Source organism: Belonocnema kinseyi, chromosome 10 (genome assembly GCF_010883055.1).
Source record: "Belonocnema kinseyi isolate 2016_QV_RU_SX_M_011 chromosome 10, B_treatae_v1, whole genome shotgun sequence".
Taxonomy (NCBI): Eukaryota; Metazoa; Arthropoda; class Insecta; order Hymenoptera; family Cynipidae; genus Belonocnema; species Belonocnema kinseyi.
The window spans coordinates 59,735,433-59,755,659 of NC_046666.1; the positions used below are offsets into that span (position 1 = coordinate 59,735,433).

At 33.2% G+C, this 20,227-nt stretch overlaps 1 protein-coding gene across 1 annotated transcript in view; it reads right to left on the bottom strand.

Moving 5' to 3' along the window:
• Positions 1 to 2,491: 2,491 nt before the first annotated feature.
• Positions 2,492 to 20,227, bottom strand: part of LOC117181147 (glucose dehydrogenase [FAD, quinone]-like) — a 36,614-nt gene continuing 18,878 nt past the window's right edge. The window contains exons 2-6 of the mRNA XM_033373713.1: positions 6,475 to 6,627; positions 4,645 to 4,797; positions 3,555 to 3,744; positions 3,050 to 3,268; positions 2,492 to 2,940 (exon numbers count right to left, since the gene is read on the bottom strand). Of these exons, the coding sequence (XP_033229604.1) occupies positions 2,492 to 2,940; positions 3,050 to 3,268; positions 3,555 to 3,744; positions 4,645 to 4,797; positions 6,475 to 6,627 (1,164 nt within the window). The remainder of the gene's footprint in view (positions 2,941 to 3,049; positions 3,269 to 3,554; positions 3,745 to 4,644; positions 4,798 to 6,474; positions 6,628 to 20,227) is intronic.

Below are 20,227 nucleotides of genomic sequence, written 5' to 3' on the forward strand. Positions count from 1 at the left end.
TAAAGAACATTAATTGCTGTATAACATTTTATAAAAATCAAATAATAAAGAATCACTGGGGTGTGTCTTGTCACTGATTTAAAAATAGTAAATTTTGTTAACGGAATTGATCAAATAGACGATTCCGCACAAGCATGAACTTGCTGCGCGAGTGAAACTAGCGTGGCTATTACAGGAGTAATCTTGTGACCTTCTGTCACTGTTTGTCACTGTTTGTTGAGGAAATCATTATTTTCGCGACAAATATTGTATTTGCGAAAGAGATAAATCAACGGGTAGCAGACGACAGCGTTCTGAAGTTGTATTAGAATTCTCGGCAATTATTACATTTTTGAAGGGCCAAAATTTAACCATGGCCCCTAGCAGACCATGAAAAATTTATGTTATTTGGAAATATCATCGGATGGTCTATCGATAATAACTGAAAATGAGGGGGTTGATGATTGTTTTTTTTGTCAATTTCGAAATTGGCGCATATGAGCGTATTTGAAACCCTAGACGAAGAGATCATTATAAAATTTTATTTTGCAATTAAAGTTATTTGGAGATATCATCGGGTGGTGGATCGATAACAATTGGAAATTAGGGGATTGTTTTCGGGTAATTTATCGGTAGCATGTGTTAATTGGGAGTTTCATTATTGTTTTTGTTAGTTTCAAAAGTGGTGCATATGAGCGCATTTAAAACCCCATAGGAAACTCCCTTCATTAATGCGCGTTGCAAGCTTTTTATTTTGTTGGTCATCACTTCGTAAAATTTTGTTACCTCCATATCTTGGGCAATTTTCGAAATTTCCAGAAAAAATTTTGGCGCATTTGAGCGCATTTGAAGTCGAACGAATCTATGTCCTCATCCTCATTTTTATATTGCGCATCATTGTAGAGGATTTAACACCTGCGTCACACTGCCCACCCCTCCAAATTTGATATCTTTGTTAATTAGTTAGCGCAAAACTTTTTAGTGGTGGCGCATTTGAGCGCATTTAAAGTTATGAAGGATAGATATGATGAATGTGGAAAAATGTTATTAGTTTAGAAAAATAAAGCCACCGCCCCCCCCCCATTTTGATTGCTTATAACTCGGTTATCAATGTGGCGCAAATTTTTTTCTCTATGGCGCATATGAACGCATTTGAAGATATTCAAGATCATGTGATTTAAAATTTGATTTTACAAGGGGGGGGGTGGCGCATTCAAGCGCATTTGGGGCGCAATTTAGTGGGCTATAGAAAACTCAAAAATTAAGAGTGGGGGGGGCTGGTGTAACTGACTTGAAATCTATAGAATTCGCGGAATTTACGGAATTCATCGAATTTGTGGAATTCACGGAGTACATGGAATTAAGAGAGTTAACGGAATGTACAGAATATACTTAATTAATGGAATTTACGGGATCCATGGAATTGACTGAATTGGCTATCATCACATTATTCACGGAATTGACAGTAATCACGTATTTCACGGAATTTAACACATTCACGAAATTCATCTAAAGCCCGGGATTCACGAAATTGATGTAATTCCCGGAATTAAAGGAATTCAAGGAACGCAAGGATTAAGCGGAATTCGCAGAATTCGTGGAATTTATTGAATTTTATTAAGTCATTGAATCTCACAAATTCCCGGAATTTTGTGCAGTCCATGCATTTCAAAATTTCTTTGAATTTACGAAATACTTCAATTTCGTGAATTGTTTCTGTGTTCCATGAATTCTGGGAATTCCATAAATTCCGTGAAGTTCATGATTTCCTAGAATTTCTGGAATTTCATGAATTCCTTGAGTTCCATGTATTCTATGGATTTAGTTAATTTCTTGTATTCCGAGAATTCTTTGATTTCCGAGAATTATTTTGATTCTGTGAATTTCTTAAGTTGCTAAATTCCGTGAATTTAGTGAATTGCGTGAATTCTGGGAATTCCGGGAATTGCTAGAATTAAAAAATTTAGACTCTGTCCGAAAATGTATTTCTTTTTTAGTTGCCAGGAACAAGTCTTCTAAGGAATGATTAAAATTATTTCTTTAATTTTTCGCTTCGAAAGTTGTCCAGATTTCCAGCCGCAAGTACAATACAGACGTGTTACTGACTACTGGACCTTTATTAAGAAATTCGAATACATGTGAGATGTTATACCAATACCAGCATTTGGAAACTACAACATTATGTATTGCAGCGTTAACATACGTTTCGGAAATAAACTTCCAATACATGCAGTGGAAGTTACCAACAGATATTTTCAACAGTGTGCCTTTTAATATATTTTTCATTAAATCGATATCCTAGAAGTTAAAGCTTCCAGAGATTTGCCTATATAGTCTTGAAGCTCAAATATAAATTTTATTATCCCAAATATTGTGTAAAACTTTGAAATAACACAAAAGCTTCTTTATACTTTTATTCGATACCACTAATTAAAACCTATGGTTGCTCAGATAGCGCCATAAATTAACCCATTTAACCCATTTATATATTCTGTAATTTTCATTTTGCACATCAATCTTCTTTGATCATATCAGCAGCTTTTTCTGCAATCGCTATTATTGTTGCGTGCGGATTCCCCCTTATATTACGAGGCATGATAGATGCGTCAACTGCTCTAAGTCCTAGAACTCCATTAACCTTTAGTCTAGGATCAACTACAGCGCCAGGATCTTCTTTAGGTCCCATTTTGCAAGTCCCTACTGGATGGAATGCAGCTATAGTATTATTTCTCATCAGGCAGATCCAATAATCATCAGTATTAAAAGTTAAGTGATTGCAAGGTGCTAGAGGGGAATCATCTAACTTGTAATCATTATCCTTAAAAGATTTGGTGTTGAATAGCTCTAGAGTTTTCCGGACAAGATCTAACTGTCGCTGTACATCAAAATCATTCGCATAGTATTTAGGATAGATCAAAGGATTTCCCCATATTGGATCCGTTTCATTCAGTTTAATGTAGCCTTGACATTTCGGATCAAGTATAAACATATAAGCTGTCAATGCGTCATAATATGAATGAACTTGAAAACTGCCTATATCGGCAGTGCTCTTTGAAAAAAAAAACTTGACCATCGGGTACTCCATCAATTTTTGCATATTTAGTTTGTATAAATGCGCTCAATGTAGCAGTTCCTATTGACGACAGAGGACCCGTGTGAGTTTTTAAATATAGTTCTAAATCTGTCTGCTTCCTTTTGAAAGATTTTTCTGTAGCAGTTTTGTCGTTCAACTTAAGGAACACTCCATTGAAGGACATATGATCTTCCAGGTGTTTATCTACTGGCAAATCTGCAATCACATTTATACTTAGTTTCTTAAGATCATCAGCTGGGCCTATGCCAGAAAGCATTAACAATTTTGGAGAATTAATAGTTCCACCTGAAGATATTACTTCCTTCTTAGCATATTCTTCTTTTGTTACTTTTAAATTGTTAGCAGTCGAGGTGTATTCAACGCCTTGCTCTCTTTGTTAAGGGATCAACTATTATTTTTGTTTCATATGCCTCAGTTTCGATAAACAAATTCGACCTTTTATTTCTAATCGGTTGGATAAAAGCTTTGTTAGAGCTTTTACGTTGACCATCTTTTGTAATAGTTTGCATAATCATCGCTCCCAGTTGGTCCTTTCCAGTGATATCCATGATCTTGTAACCCAATTCCTTTGCCGCTTCTAGGATATTTTTCTCATTTTGATCCTTGTATGGCAATCTTTGCACGGCTCGATATCCTCCTACTCCATGATATTCGGGACTTTCATCTACAATCTGTAACAATTTAAATCATTTTATTATAATATGCGCACAATGTTTGTAAGTTTTATGGTAGTTACATGTATTCTTATTTCTTAATGTATTATTTATGGTTATAAAAGACTCAAAGGCCTCCTGTTCAAATAAAACCTATCCTGAAATTTAACACGTTTTTCAAGTGCAATAATTTTCAGCTGGTCCGGAAATCCAGCTTAACTGAAAATCTTACACTGTTATACACTCGAGTCGCAGCACTGCTAACATTTAGCGCAGGTATGCCCTCAATAGTGAAAACACATGTAGGAACCCGAATCCTCCTACTATTTACTATGTTCAAATCTGTGTAGATAATACGTGTATATGTGGCTGTGTGCATACATGTCAAATATTTACATCCTGTAAGTTTATAGTGACAATTTGAATCCTTATATTTGAAATTATTAAAATGAGTAGAGCGAAAGAAACGTTGAAAGACATCACAAATATAAAATCAACCACCGTAAGTATTGAATCTATTTGATTATGAATTAAAATTAAAATTACAGTAAATTGTGCATTTGATGAAATCATCAAACTTAGAAATGAATAGTGGAGGAGAAGAGGTTATAGTGTCGTTCTCACTATCGGAGGAAAAACGTACTCAGTAATAGGAGCAAGGGGTACTGAATTTCGTAGTACCGCGACTCGACTGTAATTGCAAGTTTTCACTTTAACTTTTGATACTGAAAATATTTCTCAAAGGAGAATGAAGATCGTAATATTTGCTAATATGCAAATGGATTATAGTTGAGATATACCGAATTAACCCTTGCAATTTTCTTAATTTAACTTATGTTTTAGGTTTTCTAATGATATTTTTCCTGAGTTAGAAATATGTATAACTTTATCAAAATGTTAGAAATATTATCATCTAACCTCCTTATCCCTGTTGTCCTCAGATTTGATGAAATATGATAGTACGTCTTTATAGCTCCAACCAAGATTACCCATTCTAGCCCAATTATTAAAATCTTCAGCATTACCTCTGCAGTATATCAATCCGTTCATTGCACCTGTACCACCCATCATCTGTAAATTTTTCAGAAGTTTTCATTTGAAAATTTGTTTTCACTTTCTAATTTTTTTTTAAATTTCTCAACTATTTTAATTTAATTTGAGATTATCATAAGGACAGCTAATTTTTAGTGGGTAATTTTGGGTTAATAATAAAATTTACTAAAAAGGAGTTTAGAAAATTTTACTAACGTCGTCTATAGTTAGTCCTTATAATGTCAAAACTCAGAAAATGTTGCGAAAATTGAGGAAAATGTTTTATCCATATTTCCAAGATATTTCATTTGTCAGTTTAACTTCATATAATGATATAATAATGAATTATTTAATAATTATTATTCAATAATAAAAAATAGCCCCCCCTCCAAATTTGATATCTTTATTAATTAGCTAGCGCAAAATTTTTCAGTAGCGGCATATTTGAGCGTATTCGAAGTTATGAAAGATGGGTATGATAATGATTGATATAATGATGGGTTCTTTTAATTATTATTATTTTTATTATTATTAGATCATTAAGCTATTTTACTTTCTGGATAGGTGTGTCTCACTCGTTGCGAAAGGGACTATTGTAAGGAAGGGGGTGTCGAATTTTTAGATTGATCTAGAATCCTCCTGTTATTCGTTTAAATAACAAATTCGTTGCGCAACACTGTTCCTATCTGGGTTGCTGATCAATCTCTCTGGCCATGACCCCAAGTAAAGAGCCTCACAAAGTCATCATGTGATATTCCCCATTTGGGTCTATTAGTATTTAAAGTATTTCGCTTCAGGCGACATTCACTCTACTGACACTCTTTTTATTAATTATTGGATTCATACTTTTCTGGCCTGGCATACTTCTCTAGCTATATTCACGTTCATGCATTTTTTTCATGTAAACTCTCCTGTTTCTTTGGCTTCTTATGTCTCTTTTACCTAGGGTCTTATTCACAAATTCTAAGCATTCTTTCCGTGATCTGCCTCTAGTTACGTTGCCATTTACTTTACCTTGATACTCTCGCTTTGTTAGCCGTTCATTCTGCAATCTCTGAACCTGCCCAAAACATGTTAACCGATTTCTTTCACATGTGTCCACTAGTGTTTCTTCTGCACCACTTTCTTTGAGAATTATCTCGATACTCACTTTATCCATTTGAGTTTTCCCGTTCAGCATGCACAGGAATCTCATATCAGTCGAGTTAATTGTACTCTGAACTTTTTCTTAGTAGGTCCATGTTGCGCCACCGTATAGTAAATTCGGTAGAAATATAGAGTGATGCATTGCCATTTTAGCTACATTTGATACATTATTACTTCTGATAATGGGCCCTGCTCTACCAATGACCTTCTTACCTATGCTTATGCGCCTGTATAACTCCTAAACTTTCCATCGTTGAATTTAATGTTAATGTTAATGTTAAGGCCCATGATCTTGATGCTTGCATTTAGTTTGTTCAACAATCTTTTCAAGTCTTAGGTTGACTCAACGCTTACTTCTATCTACCCTTTAAAAAGCTTGTTCTAGGTTAATAAATGCGCAGGACATTTTTTTTCCTACTCTTAAGCTTTTATTTGTGATCTGCCTTGATATGAATAATTTCTTGAATTAGACTAAGAACTTGAAATATTTATTATTTTGTGTATAATTAATATTATGAATATTTAACGTCGAATTAAACATAACTGCATAGACATACGCAAATTGTTTACCTTTCCACGAGGCCATGAGCAACCATTAATACATCCAGTATTTTCCGGTTGAGTTTTAAAACCCCAATCAGCGTTACTATTCTGCATGAATGCAAATAATCCAGGCACTTGAGCAAAATCCGGTTCTTCTATTCCGGCTTCTAACAAAAGAATCTGGAAATGAATGTTTGTTTTTGCTATTAAAAATATGGAAAAAAATTAACAATATCAGGCAATTATTTTGGTACAAAAGGGTATCTGTAGTAACCAGGAAAATAAGGAAACATTCAGAAATGAGAATGAAACCGGGAATAAATAAGAATGAACCAGGAATGCAAATTGAAGCCGAAAATTTTTAAATCTGTGAACAATTTTCATTTTAAATCTTTTTTCTTGTTTTTTTTCATCAAAAGTTCATCTTTTTATATAATTAATATCCTTGCTTGCAAATGTATCTTTTTCGTAAAAAGTTCAATTACCTGGTTAAAAATGATTTTTTTCCGAATAAAATTAATAATCTTGAATTCTAAAGGTAACTATTTATTTTAAAGTTTACCTTTTTGGTAATAATGTATCTATTGATTACTATTTATATATTATTTCTGTGATTAGACGAATAACAACCTTCTTTCTCCCAAGAAATCCTTGCCAAATTTGTGTATATAAGAATGATTTGCATATTTATTATGTGTGAATGTTTGATATAAAGCGTTGTCTTTATTTTATTGGTAAAGAACAACATCAAAAATAAAACATTAATATCTGGACAAGTGACACAAGCTACGCAACAAATTAATAAACCAAATTTGTTCATTTAAGAAAGAGCAAGCTACAATAACGTTTTATTTAACAAAATTGTTCGCCTAACTTATTACATACAAATTTCTTAGAACCACTTTACACTAGAATGCTTACGGTTAGTTTAAATTAAAAAAAATGAAAGTAAACGAATTAAATTTATTGTAAAACAAAACGAGTTAAATTAAAGGAACGAAATGGTTTTTCTTATACCCGTTCAGAAATTTTGTTGTGGGGCCGGTCGGGCTTTGTTGGGGAAAAATGTGGGCATTTTAGGATAATCCGCCTAGCGCCAGACCGTAAATAAAACGCCCTACCTGACCGGGCCCAGATCTGGGCATCCAAAATGGGGACCCGATCTGGCCCAGGCATGGCCTCTTTAATTTTTCATTTCTATAATTAGTTATATTTCAAAAGTTTTCATATTAATATTTTCTCAACTTTTTATTTAACAAAACTTAAATTTTACAATATTCTACATTATGTATCATTATACATTATATCTCATTTTCAATATTCTACATCACATTGTCTGTTTGCCTTGCATAAATTTACCGATAAGAGTTTTCATTTTGAAGAAAACTGTTGTGCTTTGACAAACAATGTTTAAATCTAGAGATATTACATACGCACACAAATAAATTTCAATTATAAATATTTTTGAATCTTCGTAATATTCTTTTGGAACGATTTTTATTTGACACATGGGGCACGTGGAGTGAAATTTAAAAAGTGGGGTTATTTTCGAGCCAATATAGAAAGCATTTAATCTATAATGTTACTAATCCGGAAATTCTTACATTTGATATAAGGTAATCTCTATTTTCACAATATCAGCAACAAAATATAAAATTGTAAAAAACTGGGAAACATTTTTTTATTCACATAAATAGTAAATGCCCTCAAAATGACGACGCTTTCTCGAATACATTGCTGGAAATCTTCATAAGCTAAAAATAAATTATGATGTTGATTCTAGCGAATTGAAGCTTACCATTGCCTTCATTGCGGATATAAGAAATTTCATCAGCAATTGCTGTGATTCTGAAACTGCTGATTCGGGCCCAGATCGGAACTCGGGAATAAGTTCGGCAATTTCTGCACTGGTAGTATAAGCAGTTTTTAAAAATATGAAAATAAAAGATTGGAAATACCTAGTCTCAATACTAGCGTATATTACGAATTTTATAATTATTTAAATTTATTGAAACAATAAATTTCTCAGGGGGCCTATAAGAATAAAATTCAATGAAAAATAAGAACATTTCCTAGCTTTGGATCATCATTTGATCACAAGAGTCCCAAATAAAAAACAAAAACATTTATAATAAATTATAATCGCTATTCTCTGTAGAAAATTTAATTTAAATACAGAATTATGTAATTTTGAAAAACCTCTAGCGGTAAAGTTGTTTTGTATCGTAACAGTGAGCTGCCTGAAGATGTAAAGATTCAATAATGTGTATATTGCAACAATTCGTGTAAGAAAATGCACGGCCGAGCTCCCTGAACAACAGATTTTTCATTACACGATTTCTGATTTTTATTTTATTTTATTTTTTGCGAATATTTCTTAAACTAAAACCGGGGTCCATGTAGACGGCAAGCGAGCAACGCGTTCGTTCCCAAAAAAATGGTGTGCATATTTTTCATCTCATTTTTAATAATTCAGTTGAGAAAGAATTCAGACTGATAGTATTTATTTTAACAATTTTAAAATATGTTAAATAAAAAATATGACTGTTAATCTGTCTAAACCGTATCATTTGTTTAAAAAATAATATACTTTCAGGATTGACAGGGGGGAGAGATTGTTCAAACAAATAATAACTGTTTAAAAAACTTAAAATTAGTTTTTAAATATTTAAAAACTTGAATTTTACCGCGAAATAATAATTTATGCTGATAAAAGTTTCTAAAAAGTCGTATTTGTCATGAATGTGACAAAAAACTCTTCTCTTAATTTGAATCAGTGGAATTTCACTGTAAGTCAGTGAGAATGGGGTGGAAATTATTTGCTAAAAAATCCTTAAGAAATGACTCAACTTCAATTCACAAGAAGTTGAAAACAGATACTTGTTTTTCCTATTTAAATGTTTATTTTCATTTAAATATTACAAAGGCCCGAAGGTACGGGTAAATATTGATACATCAAAAATCGACACACCCTGTCCCCTACTCCCCTGTTTTTCCCTTTTTCAAACAATCCTCTTCTTTCACTCTTTTCAAGGTACTTTCCCTTTTTCTTCCTATTTTCGTTTTTTTACACTTAAATTCGAACTGAATTAATAAAACCCATTAATAAAATTGAACTACAATTGTTAAAAATATAAATATTTCTTTGATAATAATCTAATCATCTTCGGTTGAAGATTAATTTATTTTTTGGTTTGAGGCTCCACTACCGCATGTTCGGTTTAAAGTTTATCTTTTATGTTGAAAATTAATCTATTTTTATGAAGAGAATGTTGTTTATGAAAAGAAATTAATATCCATTGAAAAGAAAAACACGGCAATATTTATATGGTATTGCTTATAATTATTTAATAATGCTTATTTGTGGTGTATATTACGCAATAAAATATTAATATTGCCTTGTCGTTATATTGTTCTTACGTTCTTCTAACATTATTATTAGAAGAATAGTTACAATTTTTAACAAAAAGATTCATTTTCAATCAAAGATGGAGTGGTCTAGCTTACAACAAAAACATATTAATCTTCCACTAAATATGACTGTATTTTTAAATAAATATTTCTATTTTCAACAAAACTGTTTCATTTTTATTATTGGGTTTTATTATTTCAGTTCGAATTTAAGTGTAAAAAAGCGAAAATAGGAACAAACAGAGAAAGTACACGAGACCCTTTTAAGTCCGTACAATACGGGAGTCTGTATGGATTTAGGAAAGTTCGACTTAGGCAGAAAGCTGGTATACAAGGCGGTTTAATATTTTCGTTTGTACCCTCTTGGTTGCTCGGATAGGGTACAATCAAAATTTCGTGGCATCCCACAGGGGGAAAAATAACATTTTTTGGTTAAAAATACAATTTCCTCTGAACCTGCTTTTTAATTTATTTATACATAAAGATGAGGAAAAGAATGACAATTTTTTCTATTTGACGTTGTCGATGCTCTTCAATAATAAGAAAATGGTTGTAATCGGCGACTTTTCATAGATTTACATTATATAAAGATATGCCATCATGATTCAATGAACAAAACAAATTTTATAAACAAATTATTTGTTGAAAATGGGTATTCTATAATAAGAAACTACATGATTTGTTCAGAAAATTCATAATTTGTTGTAAAATTTTATGGCTTTATTGAACAATTTTAATAAACAAATTCATTATTCGAGAACTTTTCGACGGAAAAATTCGTGTTTTTTTTAATGACAGTCCTTTTAATTAGGAACTTCATGATAATTTTAGCAACATCCATCACCATTTGATAATTTCTTTTAAAAACATATTTAATAAACAAGTGCATTATTCGGGTATCTGTTGACGAAAAATTCGTTTATTTTTCAATGTCAGTCCTTTTAATTCAGAACTTTATTTTAATTTCAGCAACATTCATAATTAGTTTAAAAATTGTATGGTTTTTTTTAACAAATTTCATTAACAAATCCTTCATTTGGGCATTTATGTACGAAAAAACTAGTTTTTTTTAATGCCATTCGTTTTAATTGGGAACTTTAGGATAATTTCAGTAACATTCAGAATTATTTGATTATTTTCATGTTTTTGTTCAACAAATTTAGTAACAAATGCATTATTCGGGCATTTTTCGACGTAGAAACTCATTTTCTTTTAAAGTCAGTTCTTTTAATTTCAGAAAAAAAGTTTCATTATTTATTTAGTACTTACAGTTAGCCAACACAAGAGAATTTGAATATAAGGAATGATTCAAAAATACATTTAATATTTGTTATAAATAAATTCTAAAACATTCGAAAAGTAGGCACACTCAAGAGTCTGAAAACAAATTGAATGTTACTGAAATTATCATAAAGTTCCCAATTAAAAGGATTAGCATTATAACAAAAAGAATTTTTCCGTCGAAAAGTGCTTGATTAATCCATTTTCTTATTAAATTTGTTTGATAAAATCATAAAATTCATCAACAAATTATGAATTATATTTCGTCATCTCGTTCAAATAGATCATTACGTAATACCTTTCCGCTACATCTTATCATAGTTTTAAAGAATATTTAAATTCGAAAAAGGAACAAAATGGCTTATCTGTGAGATCTGAACAGCTTTTGTTTTTTCTGTTCATTTCTTTTAAGAATAATTCAAATGTTCTCATCTAATATGAGTAAAGATCGAAGTAACATTTACAATCGAGATCGCCAACAAAAAAATATTGAAAAGACCGGGAACCTTTTCAGCATGAAATCAGTCAAAGTAAGTCTCGATCTTGCAAGGATGCTAGGTTTCGGCGTAACTATATTTCTGAGCATTCGGCGTTCAGGAAGGATCCTTCGAAAAAAAATGAAAATCGATTATCTCATGTCCTGCGTTCGATAGACCGTTCACCCAGATATTTTTATTCTAGCAGCCGATCACCCAGGCATTCTCAATTCAGAAGCCTATCACCTACACATTCTCGGTCCAGGAGTCGCTCTCGTACACGCCGGCACAGACGAGATATTCGCGAACGAAGCCCGAGAAGACCGAACCATCGATACAGGCTAGATACTATAGAATGACGTCCGATAGACTCGGCTGAGTATGGCCTTACCGATCAGGACTCGCGAAGTGTGATAGATAAAACTGTGCGGCAAAAAACTCGTCCTCCAAAAGATAGACAAGATTTGTCCCAGTCACCAGTATATAATGGCCTCTCATCAAACCAATTTTCAGACCATGATGTTTCTACTTCTGGAGAATTTTCAGAACCAGGAGGTGATGTCCAACTTAAAACGGACATCCTAAAAATAATTGGCGAAGATTCGTCAAATATGGACATTCCTGGCGGAAGTGCTCATAATGTTTTAAGTAAAAATTGGTCTAAAATTTTAACGAAGGGCGGATCGAAGGAAATTATTGAAGATATATAAAGAAGTATCCTCCGCCTGAAAATTTAAAATCCGTTAAGGCTCCAAGTTTAAATCCAGAGTTGAGATACACTATGTTTGATGCTTTTCGTACTAAAGATTATTTGCAGATGACAGCCCAGACCAAAGTTAGTGCGGCCATATTGAATAATGGTTTGACCTTGACAAAATTGTTTTATGATGGGGCTGAGGTTGATCCCCCACTTGTGACATATATCCAGAAGACATCCAGTAGCAGAGTAAATCTATCGTCAGGTCACGACCTTTAAGTAACAGAAGCAGTTTTTCGGATAACAGAGGCAGTATTGCGGGTAGAAGTTCAAAGCTGAAATGAATCAAGATCGCTATTGAGTGTAAGTAAATTGGCTGGAAGGTTAAGTTTGTTTATTGATACATCGAAAAAATTTACAGATGACAGCTTAATTCTTGAATTAAGTTTAGAGCATTACACGTTAGCATAAACCAAAATTGAAAAGTTCAAATTACGGGGGGATGGCATGAAATTTTGACCATCCCCTAGCCGGGCAACCAACAAGGTACAAATGAAATTATTAAAAGTACAAACAGCAAAAACGACGTACAAATGCATGCAGAAAGAAAAATTGAGAAATTTTAATTTCCGGGGGATGGCACAAAATTTTGATATTCCCGTAGCTGGGCAACCACTAGGTTACAAACGAAAATATTAAATGTACAATCAGTACAAACGATATACAAACGCAAGCATGAAGAAAACTGGAAAAATCCGGCAAGGTGTTGATCTAACTTCACGTAATTGTTAACCCTACATCAGTTTTGAGCAGGCAGATAACAATTCCGTCCTGGAATAAATATTCAAGTATATGTGAAATTCCCTGAAAACTTTTACAGTATACACCTATTTTTCTCAAATTCACTGCAGTAGCTTGAATGTATTGGTGCAATATTGTACGTATCTTGGGAAATTTTGAGAGCTAAAATTTGACCAGATTTGCAGAATTATTAACTAACGTAATAAATTGGGCTTATTTCTAATACAATAGCATTGCTAAAAGTAATCCAAATCCGAAAGTGTGAATAGTCTTATTCTTAGCTTCATTTGGCAATTCGTCAAAACACATCATGCATTTTTTTAGTACTCAAGCAATTTGTTACTAAAAGTTAATTAAAAATACTCTTGTAACAAATAAGAAGCAGAATGGTAAGTCTTCAACACGAAAATGTATTTTTAAACAAAGCTTAAACTAATAAATATTCAACAAAACAGTCGACTTTTGAATTGCATAACAATAAACATTCAGTAAACAAAAGTGATATTTTTGCATTATTTTTCGTGTTTTTTGGCAAAAAAATTTCTTTTTACCGAAATCTACGAAAGGGTAAATTGGTCGATATAGTCACGTCCATTTTATTCATATTAAAGTGAAGTTTTCAATATAATTTGATTTCGAGAGAAGCCCGCCATTTAAATATGTAAAGCGATTAACATTAGTGAGCAAATGTGCCAGTTTTGCATCATTTTTCGGGTTTTTTGGAAAAAAACATTTATTACCGAAATCTACCAAAAGATAAATTAATCCATAATTACTTAGATTTTATTGACATAAAAAGTGTAGTTTCGAATATAATTTTATTTCAAGGATTAAAGATCAAAATAGAATTTGAGAGAAGCCCGCCTTCTAAATACGTTTAACAATAAATAAAAAATGATCCATTTTTTGTGAAATATACATCCAAAAAATGTGTTTCACGTACTTTACTTACTCTGCTACAAACAACTGCGGTAGCTTTAATTGAGTGTTGCAGTATTCTACTTGAGAAAATTTCAGAAGTTTAAGCTCTGTATACCATGATGATAACTATGGAAACTGTGTTCGAAGCCTTTCGCCTGTCCAGTTTAAGAATTGATACTCGAAGAGCAAGCGTATATATATTTACCATAGAAAAAATCAATAAGACGCGGGAATCGAAATTGGCACTACAGCAAAGTTTCAAAATTTGGAATTGGACATTTAGCAGATTTTTTTCAGGTGAATTTCTATGCTAAAAAAGCCTATAAATACGATGCAAAATATTAACCTACAAATTGTAAAGACAATGTCATTAAATACGAACGTCGGAATTAATTACTTATTAAAGGCTTTTTAAATCCACAAAAATATATTTTCTATAATGAACTCCTATTGCTTTTTTATATTTAAAAACAGCAAAGCTGAAAAGAACTATAAATTGGCTGAAAAATTCAATTTTTTCTCAAAAACATCAGCTTCAGGATTGTTAGGATGGTCCAAAAATCATCTTAAATATGTAATACAGTGCATTTTGTTATTATTTAAGCATTTATTCTCTCTCGATCTAGCTGAAATCTGGACAGTTTTAATGTATTAAATTCGTAACAAATTCCTAGATTCGTGAATAGATAGACTTGATACAAACTTTAGTATCTGAAGCATGATTCATGACCACCATGAAAATTTTCTGTGAAAATGTTTAATGAAACAAACATTAGTTATTATCTTTTTTTTGTCATAGCATGAAGAGTATATTTTTTATTACTTGTAGAAAAAGATAGAAGCAATTAGTTATTGCTTTAAATGAAATTAGAAATAAAAACAAGTTTTTCGAAAATTTCAATTCGTAATAGTGTCGGCTGATCGTTTGATTACATTTTTTGTCTTGAATTCTTAAGTTTTAATTGGTTAGTTCGACATTCTTTTAGTTTTCAGATTTACTACAATATGATAAATTGTACTCTAATTCCAAACACCCATACTGTCTATATTGTAGCTAAAATCTAGAAGGACTTTTTCAATTTAAATTTTTGTGGCCAATACTATTAAAATAAAAAAATAAATAATTTTCCAATCACAAATAAATTGAGTATCAACAGGAAAAAAAGGAATTTTTAACAAACAAAAATAAATTTTAAATAAAAAATTGCTTTAGTTTTCACAAGTGATGAATTTTCAACCAAACTGTCGAATGTTCAATCAAAAAAGATGACGGGGCACCATAATATAAGTATAGTCCTGCATTGTGTCTCTCTCCCGATGTTGACCAAAAGCAGATTTCCAGAGAACACCTCGCGAATGCAATTCAATGCTTAGCAATCGCATATTTTCTGCTGCGCATTCAATTGCATTCAATAGCATTAATAAAAATTTTGTTTCGCATTCAATCGCATTCTATGACATTGAAACATATTAGAACTTTCGCATTAACCCGCACTGAAAGCGAAATTTTTCACTTTTCATTCAGACGTATTCAAGATCTATACGTTATATAAGAACTCTCGCATTGAAAAGTATTGTGCTTTCGTCCCAAAAGAATTCGTAGTGCAAATCTTGCGTCTTTTTGAAGAAGACTACCGCCAGGGCTCGACTCGGCCAAAACAGTAGGCCCCCGACGGCAGGGTTAAGGGGCTGGATGCGAACTCTGTGGTAGCTTTTACTTATCTGTAGTAAAAGCTAACTATAGTAGCTTTTATTCGTAATAAGAATATAAGTTAAATACAAATGAAAAGGCTAACCAGAGGTATTATAATCTTCATGTTTTAAAAGACGTGTTAATAAATTAATTCTCATTCCAAATTTTTTGTTTATGGCACTAGTCCCATTATAGGAGTATCCATACTCAGTACTGACCCTAACTTTGGAATGAACCCAGAGCATTAAAAAGTGTTTTTACAATTATTTAATGAAGATTAACAGAACGTAAAATATTATGGAAAGTCATGTTATTTCATACTTCTGGCACGTACTTAAGAAATAATATACCCGAAAGCATATACGATATGTGCTTAGATTTGGTGTTAATTCTACGACGGATGTTTTACATTTGCTCTTTTTTCTATGCGGCTTATTAAGATGGATACACTATACTATGTAGAAGGCATTTTTCCTTGAGTTTTATTCTTTGAATACGCGGGATCGTATCGGTATATATTAGCGCAATCATGGACCCATTCTTCTAATGCAATCAAGTGATCTTATACGAGCAGTATAACAAGTGGATGGCGGGGGGGGGGGGCTTTAGGTCGGATCTGAGCTACCAAAACCGTGGTAGAAGTACAAATAGAAAAATGTAGAGGTATTGAATGAGAGATTAAACTTCGGTCCTCTCATCTAATGAGAACTCTAAGAGCCTAATCTTTTGAAACATTATAATGTATATTGTACTGAATCTTACCATAATTATTATATGCACACGCAAAAACATACATTACTAACAACACTATTTCCGGCAAGAAATACTTTCATTGTCTCTTGTGGTCCTGTTGTTAATTGTTTTTATATTACATCATGAGACATTCAGTTTATTTAAATAAATAAGATAGTATTAGATAATCACTTCATTAGTTGAAACCTCAGTCTAATATTCACACCTGTAATCCACATGTATTATTTTTATATATTGATTAATTTTTCAAGTTTTTCAAGTTTTTTAAAAGTGGATGTAATGAAATTATTATTGAATTATATATTATTCAATTGCTTATAATTTATATTAGTTTCTTCTTCAATAAGTTATTGTACAATATATGAATAAATTTTTACATGTGACCAGAATTGGTATCACGTATCGTTTGTAAAAAAATAATTCTAAGGAGCAAAGATGGTTCTACCAAAATAAAATAGTTAGCGTATAATAGGTATGGGAAAAAAATTTAAAATGTGTAAAGGAATAATTGTTAGAAGCGAAAATGGCTAATGGTGAATACCTGCAACGTTTCATCACATACATAAGTTTATAATGGAGTTTTGAAACTGAAAATGGTCCTACGGTGTTGCAATAAGGTCAAAAATTTGTGAGCGTGAGAAACAAAGAAAAAAATTCAATATTGCTTCAAAAATTAAGGCAATTTATTGTCTTTATAGTTTTAAGTTTTAAACTCTAGTTATATGAAGTAAAAATAACATAATATTTGTTTAAGTTTTGTCTGAATGAGCAAAAATTGAAATTTTTAAATGTTATTAATTTTCAATAAAATGTAATGATCTTTAAATATTATGCATAGCATTTCTGTGATTCGTAATTGTATGAGGTATTATTTCCATAGACCTGGATGAAATATATATTCAGCTGCTGTAGCCGTGGACAAAAAAGTATTGAAACCTTATCTTGAAATTGTACTATTTTTTATTTAAAATCACAATCTTTCCTTGGTTGAAATATTAACTATTATAACCAGCGGGAATAAAATTTAGTGATGGTTTTACGGCAGTGTCTCAGCATCCTTAAGACAACTTTACGAGATCAAATGTCCATGACGTTGCGGTGTCTTTACGACACAGACATGGTATGTCGTAAAGTGTGGTAAAGATTTCGTGACGATATCCTAAAGATGTCGCCAAATTTTGTGCTCACTTTCAGTCCAATGTGAGGGGTTACCCTCAAATAGCCTTGGACTGTTTAGGGGGGGGGGGGGTTGAAACGTAAACAGTGAGAGCCCACTAATTTTCAATTGGAATATGTATAATGTCGCAACCTCTCTCGCCCTGCTCCCCTGAGAAACGGCGCACGCACAGTGGGATGAAATCGCGACAAGCTGGCCAAAAGCATATCTTTGCCAAAAGTACAAAATGTTTATAAAATAGACCAAATTCCGCTAATCAAGATCATTGTTTTTTGGGGTCACTGAATACGAATTCGATGTCAGCAATTCCGAAAACAAAATGACGGGTCCAATAAGTTGACGAGTATGCTAAATAAATTTTAGATTTTTTTGAAGATTAGTATCAGGGGGGTTTCACGGTCGCTTATAACAAATCCGATGTCAAAAATTCCCAAAAGAGAATGGTGGATCCAATATTGCTGATCAGTATGTTATATATTTTTTTAGTTGATATCAGGAGGTTTTCAAGATCGCTAAATACGAACCTGATGTCAAGAACTCAGCAAAGAAAATAGCGAAACCAATATGGCGGACCAGTATGCTGAATAACTTTTTGTAATTATCATAATACTGGATCCGAAATTTAGCTTTTTAACCTTTTCACATCTAGTTCGTTATCAGCGATCTCAAAAACTTCCTGACACTAATTAGAAAAAAATTATTCAACATACTCGACCGTCATATTGGATTAGCCATTTTGTTTTCGGAATTTTTGACATCAGATTCGTAATCAACAGCCTTGAACACGCCCTGATTCAAATGAAAAAAAAATTATTGAGCATACTCGTGCGCCATATTAGATCCGCTTTTTTGTTTTCGGGATTTTTGACATCGGATTCGTAATCAGCGACCCCAAAAACCTGTGAGTAACGCAACTTGGTGGATTTTATGAACATTTTATACTTTTGGCTAACTTCTTGCGATTTCGTCCCTTTTTGCGCCTGCACCGAAGGAAAAGACGATTTGATGCAGTGCCGGAAAGCAATAAGGCACTGAAGAGGTATCGGCCCACGGAGGCGCTTATATCCTAAGTATAACTGTGTGCTTGCCGAGACCATAGTAACAAAGTAGATGTTTGATCATAGATATTTAACCTTACCCCTAAGCTTTTGCAAAATTGAAATAGGAATTTGCCGGGGAAAAACAAGTACCTGAATTTAAATTTTCATAAGTTAAAGTTTAGTAATTTTTAAAGAAATTCTTAGAAAATAATTTTTATCGAATATATCTTAATTTTAAAACCACCAACCCCCTTTTATTGTGCCCCGAAAGTGATAAAAAAATAGAAAATAGCACTCAATACTCAAATTATTCAACCGCAGGATTTCGCCGGGAGCGGGTGCTAATCTGGAAAATTGCACCCGCTCCCAGCGAAATCGCGGTAAAATTTCAGCCACAATTACGTCTCACGAACGTGAGATAAGTGGTTACAGCCTGTAAAGGAATCAATACGACGATCCAACAAAAGCCTCATGCACCCTAAGAACACGGAGCGACCCAAGGACTACCACCTTCTGCATTTTTCCCGCAAGTGTTTTAGCATATTGTTGACACACAGGGATGCTTTTTAGGCTATTCGCGAGTAAAAGCTGGGCACTTCAAAGAGCGCCGCTGATAAGGACGATTAGTTCAACAGAATATTCATGGTGTCGTCCTGAAAGACACCTCTCTGAAAAGTGACCTTGTTAGTTGCCACACGATTTTTTCCAGATGAGATAGTAAATCTGATTTTCCAAAGCGGCATCAATCTCTCTATGCACCTAACTATTTTCGGATGAACCTTTAAGATTTCCAAAGACAGATTATAAGTCTATGGGAGGTCGAATCGAAAGCTTTTCGATAATCAATCCAGGCCATCGATAGGTCACGCTGGTAGAATGCTGCATATTTACAGACACATCTATCGATGAGCAGGTTCTCCTGACATCCGGCTACGCCTTTCTTTGAGCCTCGTTGTTCATACATTTCTTGCCACACAGGTTCAATTGCCCGAACAATCCTATCATTTATGATAGCTGTGAATATCTTATAAAGTGTGTTCAGACAAGTTATAGGCCTGTAATTCTTCGGGCTAGCTAAGTTGCCCATTTTCGACAGGAGCATTGTATGCCCTTCCACCAACCTCTCCAGAATCGGCTCTTCCGACTTCAAATATGAGGTTAAAATACGGGCCAAATGCTGCTGGGTTGAAGAAAACTTCTTCCACCAGAAGGTTTCGATACAATCTGGTCCCGGTGCGGAATTGTTCTTCATCCCTCTTAATACTGTGACGTTGCTGCGACGTTGCTGCTAAAAGTGGAATAGCTCCGGGTGTTTCTCGCAACATAGAGCAGGCAACCGTGCATTGTAACCCCGTTCAGGGGCCACACTCGTATCGTAGCACTCTAGCAAGTCGTGATTCAGTCACTCCGTCCACCCAAAGGTCACGTGATGCCGCCGATCCATCGCATTGAATCCATTTTCATTGGCTCCCCCAGCTCTAGATTGGTCGGCATTGTTGGCCGACCCTAGATTCCAGAGGAATCAAAACC